The 27,527-nt window shown below is 37.7% G+C and overlaps 1 protein-coding gene across 4 annotated transcripts in view; it reads left to right on the forward strand.

Annotated features, from left to right (window-relative positions):
• Nucleotides 1–21,338, forward strand: part of PTDSS2 (phosphatidylserine synthase 2) — a 57,231-nt gene extending 35,893 nt beyond the window's left edge. For all 4 annotated transcript variants that reach the window (XM_072421817.1, XM_072421819.1, XM_072421820.1 and 1 more), the window contains 8 exons: nucleotides 1,726–1,860; nucleotides 9,674–9,724; nucleotides 10,574–10,687; nucleotides 12,291–12,409; nucleotides 13,803–13,917; nucleotides 15,138–15,283; nucleotides 15,827–16,012; nucleotides 17,473–21,338. In XM_072421817.1, coding sequence (XP_072277918.1) covers nucleotides 1,726–1,860; nucleotides 9,674–9,724; nucleotides 10,574–10,687; nucleotides 12,291–12,409; nucleotides 13,803–13,917; nucleotides 15,138–15,283; nucleotides 15,827–16,012; nucleotides 17,473–17,596 — 990 coding nt within the window. In that variant the 3' untranslated portion in view covers nucleotides 17,597–21,338. The remainder of the gene's footprint in view (nucleotides 1–1,725; nucleotides 1,861–9,673; nucleotides 9,725–10,573; nucleotides 10,688–12,290; nucleotides 12,410–13,802; nucleotides 13,918–15,137; nucleotides 15,284–15,826; nucleotides 16,013–17,472) is intronic.
• Nucleotides 21,339–27,527: the final 6,189 nt, after the last annotated feature.

Genomic DNA, 27,527 nt, shown 5'->3' on the forward strand with positions numbered 1-27,527 from the left:
ATTCTTCCCTATTGCCAGCAGTGTAAGAGGCATTCTACCTACCAACCACCATGCTAATATACTGCGAGTTGTGGATATAGTAATTACACAATTATAGTAGTTACACTGCATTACAAAAAAATAAATATTGTCTGCTACCTGGTCTAAATCTGAAATCTCTAGTAAAGTTTCTAAAAGAGATGAATGAAGTAGGTAATGATCTGTATATTATTTAAGAGGTTCCATAACTAATTGTGAACGACTGAAAATTTAATTTTTAAGAGTACCCCATGGTGATAAGTTGGGTTAGAATGTCATGTCATTTATGGTATTGTTTTGTTTTTTTGCACGTTTTTTACACTTGCTATGGGAATGACCACATGAGCTGTTTGTTGATAGATCTCACTGTTTTGTATGAGAATATACACAATTGAAAGAATTTTACAAAATAATGTTTTTCTCCTCTAAAATAAGCAGCAGGTCAGGGGTCATGCTTCCTGTTTCCTGCTTGCAGAAAATACAGTGGGGCACGGTTTATCCTTAGTCTGGCTTTCCATTAAATTATATTTTCTATATTTATACCATGACAATGGGCCCACAACCTCTGTTATTTTAAATACCTACAGAGGGAAAAAAAGACATATTTTATATAGACACGGCCTATGCCTAAACTAAATGTTCAGGTTGTATTTGGGTTCTGGAAAGTCTGTTACAAAGAAACATAAAATAATAATATAATACTACAGCTTTCAAACAAAATGTGCAATTGTAACAAAAAGCATGCGGTTAAAATATCACCTGAGTTTGCTTTTATTCCCTGTAAATCATTCCATTTTGGGTTGGTGATTGTCACTCAACAAAGTTGCCCGTGTGCACCTAGCCTTCACAATTTCATTTTCAGTTGGAGTGGAATTACCTAACTAGTAGCCTATTGTTCCTAGTAGTCCTCCTAAACATGAATCTTTCAGCAGTCAGTCCCTAATGTCTTAGTATTGTATAATAGCTGGCCTAATGGGTTTAAATATTTAAACATGTGGAGTAATCAGGCTCCAGTGAGAGTCAATGAATGTTTATCATAAAACTGTCTGTCCTATTTACTGCTTTCCATGTCCTTGGGCTGTTTACTCTATGTAAAAATTTTTTAGTAAATTGATGTTAGGTGGAAAAAAATAAAATATTAAATATATATATATATAACACTTTTTCCTCCTTTGCAATAAGTTAGAATGTTAAAATGCATAATCATACACATGATACTTGGCTTGCACAAGATATTGCTATGTTGCTGCTTCCATAATGCTGATTTTAGCATTAGCTAGTGGGAACGACTTGCCAAGTTACGGTTGCATCTCTGTATTTTTTACTGCTTACAGGCTGTCAACATCAACATAATTGTGTGGAAAGGCCCTAGATTTGCCGCATTTAATCCTTGTGTTTGAGTCGCAGCATTTAGTTCTCCAGGAACACGATCTGCATGGATTTTTCTATAAGCCTGTGCATTTCCTCTGTTGCTGTAAAGTCTAAAAATCTCCTGGTTGGAAAAGAGAATTCCTTCCAGATTTGCCTCAATGTATTTATTGGGTGGTATGGTCATTAAATTGTGAGTCCTACTAGGGACAGAGTGAATGTAGTTCTAATTACTATATAGACAGACATATACAATGATAAATGATGGCTGCCAGCAATATTTGGTGAAATAAAATACAATATATGCCAACTTTTAAAAACTGTTTTTTCTTCTTGCAGACTGTACATGATGGGAGACAGTTCATGAAGTATATTGACCCCAAGTTGGGTGTTCCTTTACCAGAAAGAGATTATGGTGGAAATTGCCTTATCTATGACCCCGGCAATAAGACTGACCCTTATCACAATTTATGGGTGAGTTTGTCCTTACATAGCAATGTGCTGGACTGGTTCTGGGTCTGTGACCCAGATTGTTAGAGGCAGAGACAACCAAGCAACTGGCATGTCCAGAAGAGATGAGCAAAAATCTTTTTAACAGTTTTCCTTTGTATTTCTTTGGTTTTTAGTATGATTAAAGTGCATCTAAACTAATGAGCAAAATTGTAATATTGCAGACTACCAGTTTCTAGATTTGGAGTCTGCATTGGAGTCGCTCTCTTCAGACTTTTTTTACCCCAAGCTGCCAGTAACAAACTTTCCATCTATCTGGAGAATTTTTCTAACATGGGGGTTGTCCTGTAGTATGGTTACTTTTTATTATATAATGTAAAACATTCAGTACAAGTTGTGTTATAATATACAACTAATGGTTTCCGTTCTTGTCAGGAATCATCTTGGCAGTGAATGCTTGTGAATTGCTTTAGTTATTGGTTTTTGTTTTAGAAATTGTGGCCACCATTAACCTGTCATCACGTTATATTATCTGCTGATGTGCAGGATGTGTAAACTGTATCTCGTAAATTACAGGCTATTTCCCATATATTGCCACCCCTTTGCTCCGTCAGCAGCATGAGGCATAGAAAACATCGCATTTTTTTCAGTGTTTTCTTTTTTTTTTCTGAAATGCACAAAGCAAGTTGCCACGACCTGATATCGGAGTATATATACAACACAATCGTCTTAACACTTGTTTTGAATCATGTTGATCAGCAATTACTTTTTAAATGGAATAGGGCTGAGCTTGCTGTTTGAAACCTAAGGTAAGGTCTCTCCCTAGTTCCAAAATGTCTCTGATGAAGGCCTGACTTTCCAGTCAAGCTACTCTTATCACTTAACTTGATATTTTGTCATAAATTTCAATGAAACATTCTGTTAAAGAACAAGCAATGCAGCTTTGTGCTTCATGCTCACTTTAATGTTCCGTGGCTATTTATGGAGAGCTTAGGCCAGCAGCAAGACTGACAAGTGAGATTTTCAGCACTAGCAACCAAGTTGGGAATCTTGCTCCATTTAACTAAAAAAGTTTTCTTTATAGCGATCACACACACCCAACACCACTACCATCAAAGTATACTTCCTGATTTAAGGTCCCTCTCCACCTAACCACTGAAGGAGTCCACCCTAAAGTCTAGTACCACCACTAGAACACACAGAGAACATTTTGGGGTCTGGCTTTTAGATGTTTCTCTGTGTTCCATTGGTGCTTTTACTTTTTAATTTCTTAATTTTTCACAAAAAATTAAGTGATACTAAATCTTTCAAATTGATGGAGAAATGCTGGCAGACTGTAGTCAATGGAGGCAATACCTCTGTAAGATTACCTATTTTGATTTCTCATTGTTAAGGGAAAAAAAAGAAAAAAACTGACCAAGGAAATAGCTCTTCTATGCTTTATTCACAACCAATAAAAACGACTGGCAATCAATACTATATCCAGACCTTGGGGATCATTCCCCTTCTGAAGATGCAACATTTCTGGTTAGTTCCATGTTATATACTGCTCATCTAGGTTCAGTTAGAAACAAGTTTACACATAAGTTCAGGTATCCTAGTATTAAAGCAAGAAGGTGAGTCTGACAGCTGGGAAATGATCATTTGCAGAATAAGTTGCAATGGCAGCCTCCATGTCTAAGGTTTCTTTTGTGGATAGTGGGAGGTGGAGTCAAAAAATGTATTTCTTTCAATTTTATAATCATGTAAGACTTTTCTTTATCAATTTGTTGCCAGCTTTACTTTATTTCTATCTGCAGATGGCGATGCGATAAGACATACAGAGCATCCCACAGCCAACTCAGTTAATGTACACCCGCCACATCCCAAGATCAACAGATATTTGAAAAAAGGACAGAAAAGAAGACTCAAACGTCAGTATATGAGTATATATATCCAAATAAGTTACAATTTTCTGTACAATACCAATATTTTTGCAAAAATATTTTAATCCAAATAACACAAATGTTTACCCCAAGAAAAATACAACTTACATATGAGAAGTCTCCATTCACATAGATAGGCAGGGCAATTTGTTGTTCTCTATTGAAAAAGCCTGTGTGTGTGTGTGTGTGTGTGTGTGTGTGTGTGTGTGTGTGTGTGTGTGTGTAAGGAAAGCCAAACTAAGGGTGTCCTCAAACTGTCAAAAAAGTTCACCCCAAAATAAATCAAATTTTACAGCCAATATATATATATATATATATATATATATTATTTTTTTTAATTTTTTTTTTAAATTAAAATATTTTTGCATGTAACTGAAATGATACTTTTGAATTATAGATTTAACTCCTCCTGATGAAGTGAACCAGATCCATGAAACGTGTTTCATTCACATTTGTACTGCATGTCCTGTTTTGTAATCATTTTGTTTTTAATGTTTATTACAAAAATATTGCTATTGTACAGAAATATAATTGTAACCTATTTGAATGAATATATATATATACACCCATATACTGCCGTTAAATTCCTCTTTTCTGTCCTTTTTTCAAATATCTTTCTGCAGATGTTTACATTTTTTTTTTTTTTTGCTCTAATTATAAATGGCCTATAATTAAGCTTGTGTCAGTGCTTTAAACCAACCACAGGGGCATAGTGGAATGTTTTCTATGGATTTGCCAGTTATCCTTAAATGGAATTGTTGTTATATTGGGCGTTTCTCATCTTGTTAAAGTAATGTTGAGCATTCCCAGGAATTGACAAGTTGAAATAGAACTAAAGGTCCGTTTTCAAAATCTGTAATCAGGCAGGGCTTTATTGCAGAAAGGGTCATAAAATATCCATTCTGCAATAAAACATACTTACCTGCCTCATAGCTCTCCTCAGCTGTCATAAACTCTAAGCTGTGCATGCCCGCATCTCTTGCCGGGACTGATTTAACTCCGTGTGCTTGCATGGGAAATTCATCATCCAGACCTAGCCAATCAAGGTGGCTGAAGATCAAAACGAGGAATATGGCGACGTCCTACGAGAGGGGACATTTAAAAAAATTGATTAGGCAGGTAACATTCTCTTATTGCAGAATGGACATCAGCTTTGGTCCTTCCTTTCAGCAGAGAACGTTGTGCCAGCGTATTTAAGGTTATGTCTGGGTAAATTAAAACCCAAACAAATCCCAATCTTTCACGTTTATTTTTTATCACTTTAAAAATACTGCAAAAACACCTGTTTATCTGCAAGAACGCCAGTGAAATCCTAAATTATCACTGTCCATCTATTCCTGCTGCACTACCAACCTTTCCAATCCTAAAGCAAATATTAAAACATTTTCACCAGGCAGGTCCTTTTTTGGAGAAGGTACAATTTTTTTGTTTTTTATTGCACTCAACTGTCACTGTTCGTCTTGAAAGCCTTATTTTTTCTTTGCCTGCTTTTGCTCCTCTGTCTGTGTAATAAGATCATTTATATGATAGGCACACTCGGCTTTTCAATAAGGATATATTACGATATTATATCGGGCAATGAAACGTTTATCCTCTTCATGAGAGGTAATGCTTGAGACCACCATGATTTATAGCATAAGGGAAATTATTAGCTCATGATTATTTTTTGGTGGAACTGGTTAACAACCTTTGTCCTCAATATCTTCAGTAAGTACTCTCTGCCACTTCAGATTCTCTTAAAGGCAATCTTCTGGGTTCAAGTGTGACATTCCACATCTGGAACCCTTTGCAGACAGTCCAAGCCTGGATTAGCAAGGATTGCAAAGGATTTGTGTCATCTCTATATTCTTGTAACAAAATGACAAGCAAAAGATAAGCAGTCTGAGCAAGTGAATAATGTGTTAACCTCGCAGCACTTGTGAAAGTGAGAATCGCTCTTCTCTCTAAATCTGCAGCTTCCAGCTAGGGCACCTTTTATTTTTAGCCCGGAAAGAAAGGAACAACGGAAATTAAAAGAATAAATCTGTATCTGGCTGCTATATGGATGCTTCTAAAAGTGTTACTGGCTAGAAAATACAGTTAATTTTGCTGCATAAAGTAGCTAATTAAAAATCTGCATTCGCAGGTCTGCTGCCACAGATTACTGCTTACACGATGTCTGAAATGGATGTTTCTCGTTTATAATGTGTTTAACAATATAGAGGATCGCATTAATGCTTTATAAATCTTGTGAGGCATAGAAATCCTGAATAGGTTTGTCATGAACGCTTAGTAATGTGGAGATTTTTTTTTTCTTCGCATAATGCCACAATATTCAGCAACCCAGGATCTTTCAGGGTTCTCCCCAGGCCCTTTTAGCTGGGTGCACCACCCGGCACTTTTCAGGACCCTCCTGGCTGTTTTTGGATGGTTACCAAAGAGTTTGGTCACAATACAGGGGCTGCCACCCAGCTTAAAAAAAATTCTGGGTTGAGCACTGTATATATGTGCAGGAGTCCTTCCTATTTTTGGAACGTATGCTGGTTTTAACTTATCAAGTATCTTCAGATATGAGGGCACCTCAGAAAAAGGTGTCACAATCAAGTATTCCCCAGCTATAGTCGTTCACCTTACTGTCCTTCGCCTACTTATCCTTTGCTTTTACAGAGCCTAAACTCTAGGAGTTGTGCCCAAAAAGGCAAGCAAGTGGAAAAGTATTAGTCTACCTGTATTGTCTGTGGTCTCCATGCAGCTGATCTCTTCCCCATTTCTGACCATGTTCTTCACTGTTTGAGGGCAGCCTGGTTTGTTGGTAGAGGAGAAGCACTTTGCTTTCTCCCAACAGAGATGCCACCATGATGATGGAAAGTGATGAGTAAAGGGGAATCGAGAAGATATGTGCAGAGTGCATTCTCCCCAGAAGGTGACGCACTAATGGCATCACCAAATTTCATGAGAATAGCAGAGACAGTAGGCAGTACATTTTACAGCTATGGGGCTGGGGGCACAGGAGACTATAGCCACATCAGGCAAAAGTTACATTTTAAGGGTTTTGTTTTAGGCATAACTAACATTTTTAGATCTTCTGCTTTCAATGCTGTTAATGCCTGACTTAAAACAAATATGCAAAGGGTAAGCCCTAACCCATGTTAAATCTGCGTGTCTCAATTGACTTCATTGACTAAAGCCAGAACAGTGCAACAATAGTAAGTCAGAATGACAAGTGCCAATCTCCTATCAGCTGTTGCCTTTGAGATAGAAAGAATTTTTTGATTCAAAATTGGTACCTACTTTAATTTCTGACCGTATACAGGAATTTTTTAATAAGCTTGTCATAAGACAATATAGTGGAATGCCCATTTTGACCTTTCTGATGAAAAGGTTCACTTAGTGGATGATATATAACTTTAAATCACTAGTCATAATCAAATAAAGCTGGACAGAAAAGTATGCAAAAGCTTCCAAGCCCCTAAGATTGGCACAGCGGGGCAGCCACCACCTTTCTCACAGTATTTTAAGGCAATAACTTCTGCATTCTCCTCCTCCAAAATGTAGGAATCTTGATGATCTGTATTTATCCCTACTGCATTCCATAGATTATATGCTGTGGGAAAGTTATTCTGAATTGCTCCTTACCAGGAACGCACATCTCTGCGCTGCTTCATCAGTTTCCAAAGAATTCTGAAAAAAATCACATGTTTTTTAAAAACAATCTATGTCTTTAGTTGTATTGTTTGTTATACTCGGCATACATATCGTGCCCAGCAGCTGGCAGATTGCACAGATTATTTTCCTAACATTCCAAGGACAATTTTGGGTGGAGGGGTGTACCTAACCTAACCATGCTTTTGAAGGTGTGGAGAAAACTGGAGTGCCTGGAGGAAATACTGGGAAAACATTGGTATTTTGTCAGCCTATAATTACAAAGCAGAAAAAGTCTGGCATGGCACACATTAAACCCTTCACTCAACTCCTTATTGTCTATATATTTATCCTACCTAAAGTAAAGGATTAGAACCCTTATTTCTCAGTGCTAAAGAATCTCTCCAAAAGACAACAAACAAGGATGTGAAAGTACTGATCCTGAAGGTCGCTTCCAATATATCATACTTTAAGAACAGATATCGATATGTGTTTGATACCAGTCCAAAATTGAATCTCTGTAAAGATCTCAGAGACATAATAGTACATTCCCACTGTTCATGTTTGCTTATCTTGCATGAACAAATAATTAAATGAAAAATAAAATAAAAAATAACAAAAGGCCCATTTTGGAATAGTAAGGACTGGAATATACCAAAAATTGCAAAAGTGTCCTAGATAGCAATCTGTGCAGGAGAGGACTTTGAATTGTATGATTGTGGGCAGTATTTGCTATGTAGTATGGAGGGTATACACTGATAGATATATTAGCAGGCATTGTATGCAGGAGAATGCACTGGGGGCATTATGTGCAGCAAGTAAGTGTTGAAGGTATGACAGGGCAATATGAGTGGTCAAAATATGTGGATGGCATGACAGGCAATATGTGTAGGTGAATCGTGAAGGGTATATGCAGTGGAGAAGTACAGAAAGTATGGCTGTAGGCAGAATAGACAAAAGATGTTTGTGGATTGTATGATGGGAGACAATATGTACAGGAGGAGTGTGAAATGTATAGCAGCAAACAGTATGTACAGAAGAATAGTGCAGAGGATGTTACAGGAAGGTAATATGTGCATTAGAGATGTATGGATGGTATGGCAGAGGGCAGTATGTGCCAGAGAGGAACGTTGAACATTCAACATTTGTGTCAAGTGATGTAAGCATGTTCAATAATGGAGTCCAGAGGTATAACTGCTGGCATTACATGCAGGAGAGGAATGTAAACGGTAATACAGAGGGAAGGACAATTAATCTTGTGCCATCGAAATGACTAAATATAAGGTATGATCCTACAGATGAATTACAGTGATGGAGAAATGTGTCCCATGATGCATTTGCATCCACCTACAAAACTGGGAACCCTATATATTTGAAAATGTCGACTTTAAATATGTCCATGCTCCAAAAAAGTTAGACTTCCCAATTAGGGTAAAAGTACTTTCATATGTACAAGTACACACACCATCACTTAATATCCTGGTGTGACCGACTACTTCTTCACCTGCACTACTTTGTAACTAAAATCCAATCCAACACATACCACCCTTCTGTACCTTGATGTGACACCAAGCTTTATTAGCTTTCAGCTAAAGTGTAATGTAGCCAGTGAAGGATTATTGCAGTTGCCACGATCTTCGGTATATGAGAAGTGCCAGCATCAGGCCATTGAGTAGTTTTTTTTTTTTTTTGTCTTCCTTACTGCTTCCTGTACACCACTAAAGTTTGCTTCCCTAAAGACTGCGGCAAAACTGAGTTTCCCTCAGTGCTGAACGTCCAGGATATTTCTACAAGCAGCATAGTAGGCTGACAGGCATGTTTCATCACAATGACAAACTCTGTTACATTCTCAGTACCTCCCCTGAAGAAGCCTATCGCCGAAACGTGTTGGTAAAACATATAAGCACTTCTCAGCTCTTTAGAGAGTAAAAGTGGGCAGGATGATATGGGGCACCCAACTGCATTCCGCTATAAAGGAAATACCAGTGTTTGTCCCCGATTAGTTGTTTATTGATCTGCAAGGACTAATCATTAAACTTTCAGGGGATGCAATATACACACAAAATTTTTACTGAAGACTATTACAATTGTTCATTTGGGTGACAATTTATCTAGTGTGTGTGGGGGTAGCTTAAGCTTTTTACGAATTCTGGCTTACCATAAGATATTTGCATAGGAAAATAAGGGACCTTTTGTTGCCCCTGTTGTGGGGTGCAGTTGAATGACGCGTGTGAGTGCATTTTTTGATATGTAATTTGTGGTATTTGTCTTATAAACCTTTGTCTTTTTAGGATAAGATGGATGGATTTGTACCTGCTCACTTCCTTGGTTGGTACATTAAAGTAAGTTGTCAGAATTCCTTGGTTACTTCACTGTATTTTAAATGGCTAATAGTGGATAATACTAATAGTATAGCATCTCTACATTTATGTATTCTATATATTTTTGTAACTGCTTCCCAATAAATGTTTTTAAAAATTCAACCTATTTAGGAATCCATAGACTTGGTAAAGCAAAGTCCTTACCCCATGCTTAGACTTTTTTTTAGCAGAGCTGAAGGGAGAGATTCCTAATGAATGCTCTTTCTTTAGGATGGAAGTATTTGTGGCAAACTTAATGTATAGAAATGAATTATGGTAAACATACCTCCTGAGATTTCTCTACTCCAAGCATCAGTACTCTACTTAGTCATTATATGGTCACAGCTTCACTTCAGCTGCATCTACAGCCAATGTCTTCCTCCTTTGGCTATGGGGTAGCCGTTGATAGCACATCTTCCACACACACATGAAGCATGAAATATCCTGGCACCCAAAGCCCCCTTGTATGCCAAGGGCATGAATGCACAGTAGGCAGTTAGGAATAAAAGATGCCCGTTAATTAGAGTTATGTAGCTTTATTTGGCAGAAGAGGTCTACAGGGTTCCACCCACAAAAAGATGTGTTAGGTTCCACTTTAATTACTCTAAATACATTATTTTGTAATATTTGTATCGTTTTTTTGTATTGAGCTCTTTACCATACTTAACGTACAAACTCAGTACAAATGTATACAGATACCATCTCTGATTTTCATTTGCTTAGTAATAATTTGTGCAGAAGAACCCATTTTGCCTCTGTCATTGTGCAGATAACAGTACACAACTTTGAATTGTACCTGAACTGACATGTTTATTTTATGTTTATTCCCAGACACTAATGATAAGAGACTGGTGGATGTGTATGATAATCAGCGTGATGTTTGAGTTCCTAGAATACAGCCTGGAGCATCAGCTGCCCAATTTCAGCGAATGCTGGTGGGATCATGTAAGTAGGAATAACTCACAACCACTCCTACTTCATCTAAACACTGCTCTGTTCAGTAGATTTGTCCATGTGTATTTCATGGAAGTTGTACATTTATTTGTCTGTAAACTAATCGGCAGAATCCGTTAATGTACTTGCGTTCCTTTCTGTTCATTCTCGGCACGGTAAGTTGCCAGAATGAGAACTTTAGACTGGCGGTTGCCACCATTATTCCTCCAACTGCAGCATGTTGAGATCTGTGCACACACGGTAACTTGGCATGTGAAAGTTTTTTACACTAAAAAAGGGAGGACAGAATAGCTGAAAGTTGAAAGAGCAAAATTGTTGCTCAAAAATAAGTTCACTTTCATGGGTTTAGCTCCCCTTTAACGTTAGTTTGTCATGGACACAATTATAAACCACATAAGTACTTTATGTTGGAAAAAAAAGGAATACATCTTTCCCCTGTACAATATAAAATAGGGTTCCCCATCAATCTGCGTAGCCTGGCAAGGTTACGCTGCTTCTGTCTGCTAACCATTACCATAGAGAACCTGTTGGGTTTATTTGTCAGTAAGATAAATTACAAAAAATAGCCTAATGTACTAGGGGTAAATGCAAACTATGCTCATACAAGGTTTTAGCACCTTAACAGATATTATGAAGATTGAAGGTTCTCATGTTAACCCTTTCAGCGCCACTTTTTGCAGTTATGGTGGCAGTGGCATAATATTTAGCAGTTTTCCACCCCTAATCTGTGACTTAAGCTTGTTTGTCTTTCCAGGGTACCCTGTATAATCATGGCAGTGGTTGAGATTGAGAGGGGTGGGGTGGGTTTTCTGATCTCTCCTATAAAGAATGACACCAAGAGTGTTAAACTCTGAACTTTTCCATTTCAAAGATGTAAAATCCCACCCAGTACTTGCCAGGGTTGGTGATCACTGTTTTTGCTCAAACAGCTTCAGTGGAGATGACATTAATGGTCTGCATTCCATAGACCCCTCATGTTCTTGTAAAGAAAACCCTTAGTTGCACCCCTTGTGACAGCAATACGGTGAAGTTACAAAAATCAAAAATTCTAGTTTACTCTGGTTCACTGTAAAATACATAAGGCTTACGGTGGAACAGAACTGCTCCAAGCCTTATGTCTCTGCATTTTTACTGGTTCCTTCAGTCATACTGCCCTGGCAGAGTTTTAGTTTCCCATTATTCCACAGTTGTGCACAATTTTGAAGCTTGGCAAGTTTAGTATCTCTTTTCTCAGCATAACCTCTTCTTTTAATATATTGTAAATTATAAAGAAAAAAATGGGGATTATCTTTTTTTTGTGTTCACCAATGTTATTTTATTTTTAGTTGTGCAAATATTGAGTGACATAAAATTGCTACCCCATTTCATTTTACAGGCAACCTTCTTTAAAAAAAATAGGGTAATATTGTATGGTTATATGCATGCTTTTTTTTATAGAAAACATTTGCAGGGGAAAAAAAGAAAACCTTTTAAACATTTGATGGACACATCTTATGTGTAAAGTTGTGAAATATCAGTTATTAATGAGATTATATAATTGGTTTATGTTTATAAATTGAATGGTGATGGAATTTTTTTTCCTATTCCCTTACAGTGGATAATGGATGTTATAGTGTGTAACGGATTTGGAATTTACTGTGGTATGCAGACACTAAAGTGGCTTTCTATGAAACCTTATAAATGGCAGGGCCTGTGGAACATTCCAACATACAGGTTTGTGTTATGTACAGAACTCCCTGACGTTATTAGATACAAACTATAGAGCTTCATGTAATAAGCTGGATGAAGAGAAAAATGTTCCATCCAGTTTCCAGTGAGAAGCTGAACTTTACTTCACTTCCAGATCCCTCTATCCCTTCTGTGTTGTTCTTGATTCAATCCTGCCCTGTTCTGAAATCTTCCTTTGTCATGGCGTGGAGGAAGCGCCGGTGCCACCACCATCTTCTTCTGGCTATTTCACCCAATCTTGCACTGCACAAGCACCAGATTGGGTGACGTAGCCTGCTAAAAATGGAAGGAAATTCCTGCTAAAAATGGAAGAAAGAAAAAGCCCCTTCTGCACATGCCTGATCTTCTGTTTAGTTCTGAGAAATGTTGAATACCTGATCAATTTTAATAGTACATGAAAACACATACAATCTGTTTTTTTAAAGATGTTAGGGAATGGCACCTCCTCTAGCAGTATTTGATTTCATTGGCTATCAGACCCCATCCAAACCACAATAAAATGCTCTCAAAAAATGTGTTAAAACTCACATTCTCAAAAACAGTACATGGAAAGATGGGAACCCATACTAAGATTGTTCTCAAAGTTTGGCTGGCTCACTGTACACAGTTTGCATAATACCAAACTTTAAAATTTCTTCCCCGGAGATCCGGACAGTTTCAGTATTCCTTTCCCACTACATTCCAGTCGGCAATAGTTTTGTCATCTTGCTGTGAAAACTTCTTCAGTTAGGTGTTGTGCTGCCAGCACAGATGAACCTAATAAGCCGGCCAAAACAATATGATTGTTGCATGTATTTGTGACACATTTGAGTGTAAGAGCTATAAAACATTTTTCAAGACCTTTGACTGCTATTTGTCAGTAGTGCAAACCTGTTAACCGCTAAATTTTCCAGTCCTGAACCACACATGCACGGGGAGCCGGGTGTCACTCAAAGGGGAAGAATCTTCCCCTTTAGAGACGTCATAATGCCAGAACCCACTCTCCTATGTGGGACGTAGATCGCAGCACTGGCCGCTGCTTCCACCCAGTAGGGTCCTTCTCTTGACCCCGCTGGGGGGTGGGGGGTTACCGGCCGGAGCTGCAGACCTCAGTTTGGCGACCGCTGATATACGTGACTGTAACACATTCCAGCGATGGACACAAATCCGATTGTTTGAAATTAGGGCCAATGCTTGTTACCAGGTCACACTGATTTGGTGGCATCAATACCCAACCACCTAATACAAGTTCAGGTCATTTACTCAAAGTATTGGAGGACTGAGATCATAGCAGCTAGCATTCAATCCACATATTGCATGAGATTTCCTGTATAAAATGTATGATCACATGAGAAGCAAAGCATGGAGATTTTTAATCGGTTTTCTTTTTAAATTTCAGAGGGAAAATGAAGAGAATCGCCTTCCAGTTCACACCCTACAGCTGGGTGAAGTTTGAATGGAATCCGGCGTCAAACCTGAGAAGATGGTTGGCAGTCTGCGGCATTATATTTGTAGTGAGTATCATTTAAAAATCCTGAACAAGGACAGGAGTTTGAAGCCTCTATTAAATAACTGTATAATTCTGGGTGTTATAATGATACAATGCAAACTCTGATTCTTGCCCAACATTCCTAAATAGCACAGGAAATAAATCAATTGCAGCAGTGATATGCAGTTGTGAATGGAATCTGCTAATTCTTGGCAAAACCATAACTGATTGCTTTAAAATAATGTTCTTTACTATAAATAAGAAAAGTGCTATGTGTAACAACTCATGGTTACATTCAGAATTATTATTATTATTATTAAACAGGATTTATATAGCGCCAACATATTACGCAGCGCTGTACATTAAATAGGGATTGATTTTCATCCTAAACTGATCAGACCAATTTTGACTGGTTACTTTGTCTTTCTGCAGTTTGTAAATTATCACTGCATTCCTTTATTAATGAGTATTATTTTGCTTTAGAGCAGCATTTCTCAACCAGGGTTTATCCAGATGTTGCTGGGTGTTTTTGCAATTAGCAATTTGTACCTCTCAAGTCAGTTGAAGTGACACCAATGATCTTTTTGGCTGTAAGGGTGACATTCTTCCTACTGGCCAGCAATGTAAGGAGAAATGGTGTTCTCTCTGACCACCACACTGATATACTGTGAGCTGTGCATATAGTAATTATAGAAGGGGTTCCCAGAGACATTAAAGTTATTTGAAAGGGTTCTCCTATGTTAAAATAGTCAGGAAAACCTGCTTTAGAGTAATTATTTATAACGGAGACATGTCTGTGTCTATTTTAAACCACAGACTTCTAACATTGCATTCAGCTAAACTGTGTTCAGTAAATAACTATGAGGAACTTTTAAAGTTTGGAATGTTTGTGTAACAAAAAAAAAAAAAAAACATTTTTGTTACAACCCATTGGATTGAGCTACATAATGTATTCCTAGTCCTGGGCACTAGATGGCGCTCGTGTTTTAGTAGTGTTGACTTCATGGCTGCTCAGAACAAACCAAGCAAAGTTTTTAGATTAGAATAGATAGAGAAATTCAAAGCTACTGTTTAACTTACTTATATTTTGCTTTCTGTGGTTACTTTTTTTTTTTTTTTTACTCATCAACATTGTAATCATTTTTTTTAATGTTTCCTTTTTTTTTTTTTTTTTTTTTTTTTATTACGTACCTTATTTCTGAACCAGTAATATTGATTTTACTTTACTTTGCTTTTTTTTATTAGTTTTTACTGGCAGAGCTAAATACGTTTTACCTCAAGTTCGTCTTGTGGATGCCTCCAGAACACTACCTGGTCTTGTTGCGGCTGGTCTTTTTCGTAAACGTGGGAGGTGTGGCCATGCGGGAGATTTATGACTTCATGGATGACTTGTAAGTTTGTTATTGGCTGATAAACTTTAAACTTTTATACCCTTGGTCCTCACTGTCTTTGATACACAATATTTGTGCAAATGTGGATGGTGGCAATACATGTCTGACAAAGTCTATGCATTCAATTAAAAACCATACAAAAAAATAGGCTATTTTGTTATGCATCATAAATTATTTACAGAATTTTGTAGCTCTAGTTTGTTTTGTTGGGTAGTTTGGGGAATATTAATATCTAGTTACATGCCAATAGGCACACTTGTGGCACCAAGGCAGCTTTTTTAAACCCTGTGTAAAATCTAAAGTTTTGTATTTTGTGTGTAATGCAGTGCCTTCATAAAGCAAGCACATTTTCAGCGTACTACATATAACCCTAAACCAATGCAAAACGGACATATAACTTCACCAGTTGAATTTCACATGTTAGTTTTTGATGTATTTTTTTATTGATGTTATTGAGGTTTGTAAATATCAGAGATATGTAAATGTCAGTTTCTTCATAGTGTTAAATTGTCCATTTTTCCATTTTTAATCTCTTGAATGCAGGAAGTTCCACAAGAAGTTGGGTCAGCAGGCATGGATGGTGGCCGCTATCACAGTCACAGAGTTCCTCATTGTGGTAAAATACGACCCTTACACCTTAACACTACCCTTACCATTCTACGTGACACAGTGTTGGATTCTGGGTATAGTTCTTCTCCTTCTGTGGACAGTATGGCGCTTCTTTATCAGGTGAGGAAATTTCATTGGCACTGGGCTGAGTGAATTTCACTTACAAGGGTGCATTGTATAAATGAGGTCACAGTTAAGTGTTAGAAGCGCTTTGCACATTTCCTGCAGGGGAACGCATGTTGGACCCCCTCTGTCTTGCTTGCTATGCCTTATTCTGCTAGCTGCTTAAAGCAGAACTAAACTTTTTGGTGGTTGGTGAGTTACTGCCGTATGCATAGCATACATGTCGACTATGGCACATACCTGCCCTGTGCAGTTACCCTGCGGTGATTACAGTACCAGAACCTGTCATTACTGCGGGCCTGGGAGCTGCCATCTTCACTGCCGTCTCCACGTCGGACTTTCATGGAGACAGTGAACCTTCACACTAATTGGAGTTATATTGTCAGTGACGGCTGGTTTTTAAAGCTCTAAACTACACAGTGCATTTGCTGTACAGTTTAGGGCTCAAATAAAAAACACCAGGAGCCAGAGTGTTAATTGAGCCAGATATGCAATGTCTCTTTTGTCAAATAGTTTTACCTGGTGGCTTTTTGTTTTCCCGGTTAAAGTCAGCTTAAATTTATGGTCAGAAAAAGTCCTTCAAAATTCGTTCACTTAATTAGTCTTAGAGATAAAGTCTAGAGTCTATCTCTTCACTCCAAGCAAAGTGTAATATTTATAGCTTCTGTACAGATACAGTTGTAGCATTTGTGTTACTTGCACCTTTTTTAAATAAATGTTTGGTTTTTAATCATCAGACACACCCATGTAACACTCCTGGTTACTAGTGCAGTTTACAAGAGATGTATAGACTTTCTTTTTTTGTAGAATAGAAGTGCAATTAGGGCTCCTGTAGATGGGCCTTATCTACAGACACTACATTTTGCATTCAAATGCAGTGCTACCCAAATGCATATATTGTATCACAAATGTGGTATCACAAAGGTGAATAGTCCAGAGCATTTCCAAGTATCACAAACCCAGCATGACGAGTCATCTCCAATACAAGTATAGCAATGAGAAGTTTGCAGACTTGATTATAGTCAGTCGTAGTCACACAGACATGAGTCATATTCAACACACCATACAATTTGGATACACAATTCAAACTTGGGGGCTGAAATTAGATAGATGGCACTGTTGCAGTTACAAGTATGCAAGTTTCCACAGCACACCAAAGTTACTCAATATAAGATGATCTGTTCTGTCATAGTAAACTATGCAATCTTTTGGACCACAGAAGGAACCGCTTTGTCATCTGTTACCTTGATAAGTGTCCTTTTGTGGCCTCAAAACACTGCATTTTCTCCTGTGACAGAATGAATGCTCTTTTGTTAAGATTTCTGTTGACTTGTTTACTGTAAGTTTTGAGGGGAAACAAAACTTTCTATACATCCCACAACCGCTTTTTTTTTTGCATTTTCCTTGAGGGCTCCTTTATAATCTTGTCATTGTTCCCGTGTGCTTTCCATCTACAGAGACATTACACTACGCTACAAAAAATACCGCAGGCAGAGACAAGAATATGACGATGATGATACGTTACATAGAAATGGCGATGCAAATACCGAAAGGAACTTGCCTAAACCGAAACACCAATGAGTTTCACCATACCGATTCCCACCACGCTGTCTTTCCACTCTACCCACCGTTCTCCAACATGAATTGTACTTTTTATATTTTAATGTATTGGATACTCCTGCTATTTAAAATGAAACCTGTAAACCTCGTGCTTTGCTCGTTCATTTTCTTTTTTCTATTGTCCTTTTTGGAATGGTAACTGGATCTTGAAGGTCACGCCTGCTGATCTGCACCATGCAGACCACAAGCTTGCATCCTGTGACTTGCCGCTTTTTTTGTACAGTAACTGATGAACTGAAAATTTTACATTTAGCAAATAATTTAAATAATCCGTAACCAATGGAGTTCTGTATTTTTGTTTATATTTATGGAAATGGTGATATTTTTTGAATTTTTTATGGGAATTCCATTTTAGTTTTTAAGACATTTTATTTTAATGAAGTGTAACCGCTAATACCTAACAAAAAAAAAAAAGTTGTGTTTTTAGTGTTTGTCAGTTTTAAAGTTTTAACATATTGACTGTGATACCTAGCAGCCATTTTGTAAGCTACATGATTTTAGATTGCTTGTAGATCCACTAGAAAGCAGGTCGTCATGAATATTCTTTATGATTTGACCAAATATTCCTTATGTCTGAGTGAGTTGTCGGGCATTTTTTAATGGCTTACAAACATGGCTGCTGACTGTGGTGGTGACAGGTGCTTTTTTAGATTAATGTTATCTTTTTTTATTTTGTTAACAGGTTGTATTTTTATTGCAGGTCTGTGTAGCCTTAACTTTATTCTCCTCGCTTGGTTGTATGGACATATAAACATTTGTTTAAAGCCCTCCCATCAGTCATTTTAAACTTTTAAAAGTAAAAGCTTTGCCCTTTCTAGTCAAGTATTGCCCACTCACCTGCACTTTGTCATATAGGAATGCCATCATTGGCCTTTGAAATATTCTTATGGGACAGGAGGATAGTTGGCCTGGCACTTCTAAGCTTTGAGAGTCAGGTGAAGTCAGAAATCTAGGAACAAATTAAATGCAAAGCTTGTCTTTTGCAAGAAGCAGATTTTCAAAAGAAAGGGAATATATAGGGAAGTGAAGGTGTAGAAGTGCCAACGTTCAAAGATCTGGAGTCCGGCTTCTTGATTGCATTTATATTGGTATGTGCTGCTGAACCTGGTTCATACTTGACTAAACAGACGGCTTGGTGTGTAGACCCAGGGTTCCTCCAGCAGTTAGGAGTTCCTAGAGCTAAGAACAATTGACAGATTGAACAGACACTAGTGATCTGTAAGTGTGGCATTCTTCCCATTGGCCACTGCACTAAAATACTCTGACTTCAAAGGTTCCCCCACGTTTAAAAGGTTGAAAGTGGCTGGTGTAGACCTATGAACAGTAACCAAGGCAGTCACCAATTTGCCTTACCAGGGACGATCCATTTTCAGTAACACCTACAATCACACTGACATTAACTTGTCATCAGCTGCTTTATCTAAAACAATCCCTGAGGAAGGCATCATAAGTCACCCAAGACCTGTTTATGGATAATTGAGCAAATGAAAAGTCACTATTGGAATAGCATGTCTCTATATCTTTGCATGTTGGCACTTCCACATAGAAAAGGTTTAATAAAAGGACTGGTAAGCTGCAATCATTTTATATTCTTGGAGTAGGAGGGATTATTTTATTCTTTCCCCTTGTTAGGAAATTGAACTTCATTGTTCAATTACAACTTGATCCAGAGCACTGTAACAACCAACACCATGTGCAGTGATTTTTCTGAGATAATATATATGAAGATTTTTATATGGCCCATATAGTGGGGTTATTAGGCTTTACAGCCTCTCTGCCTAAGAGCTGTTAAGATAATATGTCAACCAGAGGGAGTGCATTGATCCCAGTGGTCAGCCAACTTACACAAATTTGCTGGATGCAGTGCCTGCATATTTAATAAAGTAATATAGCTGCCCTGTTGTCTGCCTGTAACCACAAAATAAACGTTTAAAAGATTTTTACGTTTACAGTGCTCAAGCTGAAATTAACAAACTGCTCAATAAATCAGAGCAGTGGCTTCTCTTCCCTCCCTGAGTACCTGTTGGGAGCAATAGCTGCAAATTTTCAGTGATAATTTAAAAAACGCAAAAATACTTAGTGAGTCCAGAGTCAGTGATATATCTTGTATTAAATTATTAATTTTTTATGCAAATAGTAATTTTCATTTTAAAAAGAAATTAACTACAAAAATCAAATATATCTGCTCCACACTGTGTATGCTTTCACCATTTATAAGGGTAACAACATTTAGTTTTAAATATTTATAATGGCTGAGGGGTTTGCTTTAATGCATCCATACAGTTGAAGTTCATGTCGGACTATGAGGATGGGATGCTGACAGGTTGAATCATATACCCTATTCTGCTGCTTTTGTCTGGCTCCAAAAGAAGGATTTTCTTGTGAAAGCATCTGCCTTCCCAATAATGGGAACAAAGCACCGCACTTACAATGTGGGAAAAAAATAATTTGGGCAGGGAATGTAGTAAGGATGGAATGATGGTGAAATGCATGTATTAGTTGCACTCTATATTGCCTCCTAATCTTCTTTCAGCAGATACTTTAGTACAGTAAATTGCTGACCATACTTTCCTTTTTGGGGGTTGGCTCTTACCCCAGTAACCTAAAATTCCGGCCCTGAAGGAAGTGGCATCAGATGGCAGGAAGTAACTCGCTCCATGATGAGAAAGGCTGAATGACCATCCAACACAGATGGAGAGAGGCACTGTAACATGATGACAGTCGTAAAATTTAACTTAAAATATACCTCTTTTCAGTTGCCATAAGCAAAATAAAAGTCCCTTCCCTCTCTGGTCTCCAGCTAAGGAGTCTTGCTCTGTGGAGTAGCTTAATCAGGGTAAGAAGGGATGTTCTGGAGCAAGGACCAAACCCTGGGTGAGATATCTCCAAATTTATTTAAGGGGTTGACCTTATGGACAATGATTAATGTTGACATGATGAGCACCAAAAAATTATGAAGGTTGGACTGAAGCTCCTGAGCCAGCACAGGGCATAAATTAGACATTCCCGGAGGGGGAAGAGAGCTATGAAATACAAGGAGGCAGAATGCTGTTCTACAGAAAAACTCTTCCTGGAATAGTCAACTGTTCTAGCAAATTCAGACATGTTGCAAGGAAAGGAAAAACACTGCAAGTAAACAGTAAAAATATTTGTTTTTTCTGTTTTTTTTTTTGTTTTCTTTTTTTAAATTCCATATTTCATCACAAGGTTTCTCCAAGTCTCTAGGTGCCTACAGATTCAAATGGTCACTTATCCTTTCCTATAAATCTGTATGCTTTTCTGGGTTAAGCTTACACGTTTATAAAGCTTTCTGAAGCTCTTTGACATTGAGCCATGATTCAGTAGCCCTTCTAAAGAAGTCACGTATTGAGATTCAGCCTGGCAGAATCCGCCAAAACATTAAATTTCAGGTCTAAATATAAGCTAAGAATCAATTCTTCACGAGAAACATTAACTGGTAATATTTACCAATATGCACATTTCACCAATGTAAATGTACCAAGGTGATCAAAATTGTATGTGAAGGTTCTTTGTAAACCACTGACATTATGTGCATAGGAAAAACATTTCCCTCACCAAGTTACCTCAAAGTTTTTAGTTCTGAACAACTGCAATATTTCAGAAGTTTAATTTTTGAATGTAAGCTTCTTTACCTGACTACATTTTAGATGTAGACATTCATTAAATTGTTATCTAACAGAAACGTCTCTGATTTTTTGGGAAGCAGTTACAAGAACCTGTTCAACTTGAAGATTGGTATGGACTTATCATAGGTTGTTATGTGTGACATGGTAGAGACAAGAAATACCTAAAAGGCCAAAATGTGTCATCTCATCTATCCTCCTGAACTCTTTTTTTCTCAAGAGAATTCTATCAAAATTACCCCTCTAGGATCAGGATATACTTGATAGCAATAAATCTGAGATTTCAGGTATCACAATTATGATGAAGCCCCATATGATGGCTTATGTACATTATAACTTTCCCATTTTAGATTGAGTAGATGTGTTTGTATATGTTTGAGGGCTATCATTTTCACTCATCCACAAGAGCAGAATATTAGATAAATAATGCCAGGATTCACAATTTATGAAGTGGCGAGGAGTAAGTTTTACTACAGATGGAATATGGAAAGGGCATTCTTTATGAAAATCCACCTACACTGATTACAATGGCCGCCCGAAAAAATGCCTACCAGCTTATCAGAATTTCAAAATGGCTTCTGACCAACTTGAATTTAGGTGAAGGTGATTTCCTTTAAAACTTAGGATGGTCCAAAATATATTTATAACCAGATCACAGGTAACTATTGGACAACATTTTTTTTTTTTTGTAAATTTCTTGTAAATGTTGATGTTGTCTAGAGAATCTAGTAATAGGTTTAACTGTTTTATCATCTTGTCAGCTATTAGAACAAAATAGTATCCCCTGTCTTGTTCTCAATTTTACTTTATGCTAGGTGTTTATTAGAACAGTTTTTGCTATATCTCTTTTGCCTTACCGTGATTGCAGAGCTTTATCTTCCATTTCAGATTCAAGATTGTCTGTAATATTGTATTGTATTTCAAGGTATTGAGAAGAGGGTATACTTTAATGGGCTTGGATGGCAAATACTAACATTGGATGGCAATAGATAACAAAACAAAATTTTTTGTACCAAGACTTCCATTTCAATGGAATCTTGTCGTAATTATAGCTCATGGTGAATTATAAATCATAACACTTCATTTGCAGTTTTTTGAAAAATTGGTTCAAAGTTTCATTAGGGCTGGTCCAGATGAAAATTACCTTGTCAATGTAGCCCTGCCACAAAAGAATGTAGCGGAGGTACATCTCAAGACCCTAATCAAAGAGCAGTTCCTCTCCCAACCCCACATCTACAGGTTTTTAAAAGTAGGGTGCAGAATGTGTCCCCATAGCAGATCCCTGTATTTAGAGGTAGGTTTTATTGTCAAAAATAAAACTATTTCTAGTCAGACTCTCAAACATTCAAGAACAAAATCTCTGTAATCATAGGCTTTCCAACTATATTGACTTGTTATAGATGAAATGGTTTTCACTGTTTTCAATGTATTTAATATGGGGAGTACTTGAATTTATTGCTTCAATATCAATCGTAACCAATTTAGATCCTGGGGGTATACATCAATCATTGAATATCACGATTTTTTATACATACACATATTTCACTTTGTTAGCATAAACAAAAATAAATCCAACTTTTCTTTTTGGATTGCAGCAGTAAGATTGTATGCTGTTCCTATGGAGTGTAACTACTAATGCACATTCATTGTTGATTTATCAAGAGGTTTAACAAGGAATAAAATGACCATGACTGCTCAAGCAGGTTGCTGGATACAGGGATTCACTTCTAAAGCTGCAAGAATACAGGATCCATACTGACCCAATGAATTATACCTGTATAGGAAAAAAAAATACATATTTGACTTTCTGAAAATGCTTAGATACCTACTTATATGTTCTAGGTTGAGGCATTTGAAACGGCACGCGTCGGCATGACATCCAGCATTTTCAGGACAGGCCAACAGTAGCCTTTGTGCCTCTTATCAGACTACCCCTGTAACAAAGGTCACGTGTTGCATGCTTTGCATTAGCAGGGTCTTTTCTGGTATCTCAAAGACACCCTGCTTTTAAAAAACCGTAAATCTATGAATTCATCTTTAATCATGAAACTTCTTTTCAAAAACATCCCAGGGAACCCTAAAACCATAAACAAGTATACACATTTTAATTTCAGCTAGTCTCTTGAACCTTACTTTCTTGTGTGTGGTGCAACTTCATTATATTGCCATGCTCATAATACTGCTTCTTTATTCCTGAGTGCTACATTGAAGTCTGTCTGTTATAATCACATAATCAGTTCTAGTGTTGTAAGAAAAACTTAATTCCTGCCTCCAGTGAAAAATGGCATCAGACACTGTCATAAGTGTTCCATGAAAATGTTTTGCATTGACTGAAGAAATGTGCACTGTGTGTTTGGAAAAGTTTACATGGCAATTAGGACATCTGGAGGATGGCCAAGTGTTTGATCAACAAGGACATAAATAGGCTTTGTAAGCTAGACATGACATCATAGCAACCAATCTGGTACGGTCTGTTTTGACTTGTTAACTGGAATCGGGTTGGCCACTTGTGGGTACAGCTTTATGTATCAGTGAAATGTTACAGTTAAAGAATTGTGTTTATAAATGCATGTTGGCTGCATACGTCTAAATATAAATCAAGTTGTGTGTTTATTAATGGTACACAAAGACCACCTTACATATACATCTTTAACCTGAAGATGGAGAAATTCCTCAAGTAGACTATGAGGACAAATCTGAGAACTGACACTTCTCAATTGGTTGTTCAGGTTCTCCAGGGCTGTGCAGCTTCTAGAATATAGTTGCTGTAGATTACATATAGCTTGGATAACCGTAAAGTAAAGGTTCTTATTTTATCACAGCTTGGTTCAAGTTTGAATCTTGTTTAATACTATACTTTATTACATAATCCTATTCTTGGTATAAAGGCCAGTAGACCACTATAACATTTTTTTTGGTTGCAAAAATAAAAGTACAGGTAGTGTCCCTTGGTTACATATGAGATAGGGACTGTAGATTTGTTCTTAAGTTGAATTTGTATGTAAGTCAGAACAGATACATTATTTTAATAAATGCAATTGGGACAGATGTTTGTCTCAACATATTATTAGGCAGTGTGGTTTCAGTTACTTTTTAAAATCCTCACTGTGGGTAAATCACAAACAAAGCAAAAAAAACAAACAAAACTTTATGGATCCTAGACATTCATTCACCACGTCTGGAGCAAGCTGTGATTTGATATGCAAAAAGAAACAACTGCAGAACTTGTCTTTGTCATTAAAGAGTTACAAGAGCTTGCAGAAGAGCAAACCGCCCCCTCCCCCCATCAAGCCTCTGTTCTGCACAGAACAAGCAGGGAAACCCTGTTCATATCAAGGAGGCATCCGTATGTTTGATGTTCTTAACCTATCAAGCCTCCGTCCTGCACACAAACAAGCAGGGGAAGCCCCATTCATATCTAGGAGTCGTCCCTATGTCAGATGTCCTTAACTCGGGGACTACCGGTAGAGTGTTTTTTGTAAATTTAAGTGAAACATTCATAACGAGCGTATTTAATTACATTCATCATAGTGTAGTTCTATTTGATATAGCTCTGTTCGATGGAAGCCCGTTTGAAATCTGACAGCCATAACTATTACACCTTGAAATTTTTTTTTAACGAACCTGAATACACATGTACATGCCTGTAAGCATGTCCCCAAAACTCATTCCAAATGAACTATAAAATAATATATTAATATATATAAAGCAGCTGTCTCTGCAATATCTGCAACACTTTCTGATGAGTCTTTCAACTGGAAATACAGTACATGGTACTTTAGGTACAGGTGTGGCTAATTGTATTTACATTTACGCACTAGTTTTTAAAGAAATGTTTTAATGGGATTAGTAAAGGCCTCTTATGTATGAGAATCATATCATTTTAGTTGTTGAATTCAAGTTGACATAATGGCGGTTGCTTAACAGACACCTATGTGTGTATTTTTAAAGTTGAAGTAGTTGAAATACAGTAATCTGAGGTCACAAAACTAGTGCTCCCAGGCACAATATGTAAGTACGGTAGTTAATATGACCAGAGCATTCATTAATAGTGTGCTAAATGTATATAAGATAGGGGGATAGGGGATTTCAATATATTTTTAATCATCAATAAAAATTTTGTAACATTCCAACTTTTTTTTTTACCCTGGGGAGTCCATTGGTGAGATTCCTGCACTTGAGTCCCTGGTTCTGTACACTTGTTCTGGCCATTAAAAGGGGTTCCCATAACCCCTGTTGGGATTTAAGATTGTTTTCTAAATGCAACAGGATATACCAGAACACACAAAGGCCGAACTCCTGAAACTCCCTGGTAGACCATAACATAGCCAGAACATATTGAAGGGGATCTCTTGTTGGAGTATTTAAAGAGGAACTAACCTGAAAACTCCCCCAAAACAAAAAAGTACACTTACCTTCAATCCCGCAGGGCTTTCGGTCCGGAGGCGTCTTCCATCGGGTCCTGCGTCATCCCTGCGTCCATCTTCGGGCCGGTGCTTCCGGCGCCTCTATCTTCTCCTTCTGGGTTCTTGTTCCTATGTCACCCGACCCAGGCGCAAGACCAGGTGATGTAGATGGAAAAAAAAACTTGCCGATCTGACTGCGCATGCGTGAGATGGTCAATATTTTTTTTCTTTTTGACGAAAGGGCTACTTCTGCGCATGCCTGAGATGCTCGGGAATGCGCAGAAGGAGCACCCAAGAGCTTCCCGGGATGCGTGACGTAGGTATTCCGAGAGGCTTTGGGCTCCCATTCATTGAATTAGGGGGCAGTCCTGCACTTTTTTTTTTTTAATAATAATAAACTACCCTTTTATGTAAAGTAAACATTCTGAGATTAGGTACGCTTTAGGACATTTACCAAGACACAGGCAAACTCAGGCCCAGAGCTACAGATTTGCAATAATATTGTTTTTTGTTGGACTGTTGACAACATTTTCATGAGTGCTATTATTTCAGCCCATTATTTTAACTCTACCCAGGCTTTTCCTAAAATGGAAAGGGTTTTTGTTAAATCTGAGATTTGCAGGTGTTTTATTTTCCAGCTCCGGGGCTGAAAAAAAAAAACAGTGACAATGAGCATGGAATTTTTTAGTATACAGCTGGGGTGCTTTTGATGTCCATTTCCAGTAACACTGACCATCACTTTTTCATAGGGAACATCAACTCTCCCAATGAACAACCCTAAAAATGTCTCTGGTGGTTCACATTGTAGGTTTAAACCCATGTTGAGGTGCTTTCTACAGAAAAAGCTTTGAACATCAGAGCAGGCTTTGGCTGTGCACACTACTGAGGCAAGTGGGAAGTTGAGGTGGGGTTGTTCTAAGTAGATTATTTGCAGAGTACTAGATAGGATGGGGGAGCCTTTATTTTCGTAAGGCTTTGCTGGTTCACGTTGCAGGTTTAGGTTGGTGCTGAGGGAGTTTCTGCAGGAAAGGCTGTGAAGAACAGGGCAGCCCTTGGTTATGCTATTGGGGCAAGTAAGAAATTGAGTTGGAGTAGATTAGTTTCAGAGTACTAGATAGGGTGGTTGAGTCTTACGTTTTTAGGGCTTTGCTGGTTCACTTCCCAGGCTTAAGCCAGTGTTGAGGGGGTTTCTGCAGGAGAGGCTGTGAACGGCAGAGCAGGCCTTGGTTGTGCTATAGAGGCAAATAAGAAATGAAGATGGGCTTGTTCTAGTTTTGGAGTTCTGAATAGTGTGTGTGAGCATTAGTTTTGTTAAAGGTTTACCTGTACATTGAAATACAGCTGTCAGAGGGTAAAAATACCTGGTACGTTTACTTAAATTATATGTAAAGCCCAAACTCCTATTAAGTTTTGCATAGCATTTAGAACTTCTGCCATTTGGTTTGCCATGAGTGAAGATCTGCAGAAAAATGAGAGAATACCCGCTTACACAGATGTCACCAGAACAACAAATAATATTGTGGAACTTAAGGCTGACATGTAATGATTCTTTATCTGATCATGAACACATAGCTGAGGGCCTCTTCCCTATCCCTATATGACAGTGCCATCATTCATTTGTAAAGACAAGCAGCCTATGAGTAGATGTTCACTCTTGGTGGCTTCCTACAAGATAATGGTGGTAGTTTTATAATACATAAAAGCTTACAGACACAGGAAGCTGCTTTTGCTTTGGCATGTAGTACACATTCACAGGAAACACTACCCAGTGTAATCGGCATGCTGATGAAAGCCAGGACATGTGTTTTTAATATTTTAATAGGTTTAACAACACGCAGGCAA

This window comes from Pyxicephalus adspersus, chromosome 9, assembly GCF_032062135.1.
Source record: "Pyxicephalus adspersus chromosome 9, UCB_Pads_2.0, whole genome shotgun sequence".
In the NCBI taxonomy this organism is placed as follows: domain Eukaryota; kingdom Metazoa; phylum Chordata; class Amphibia; order Anura; family Pyxicephalidae; genus Pyxicephalus; species Pyxicephalus adspersus.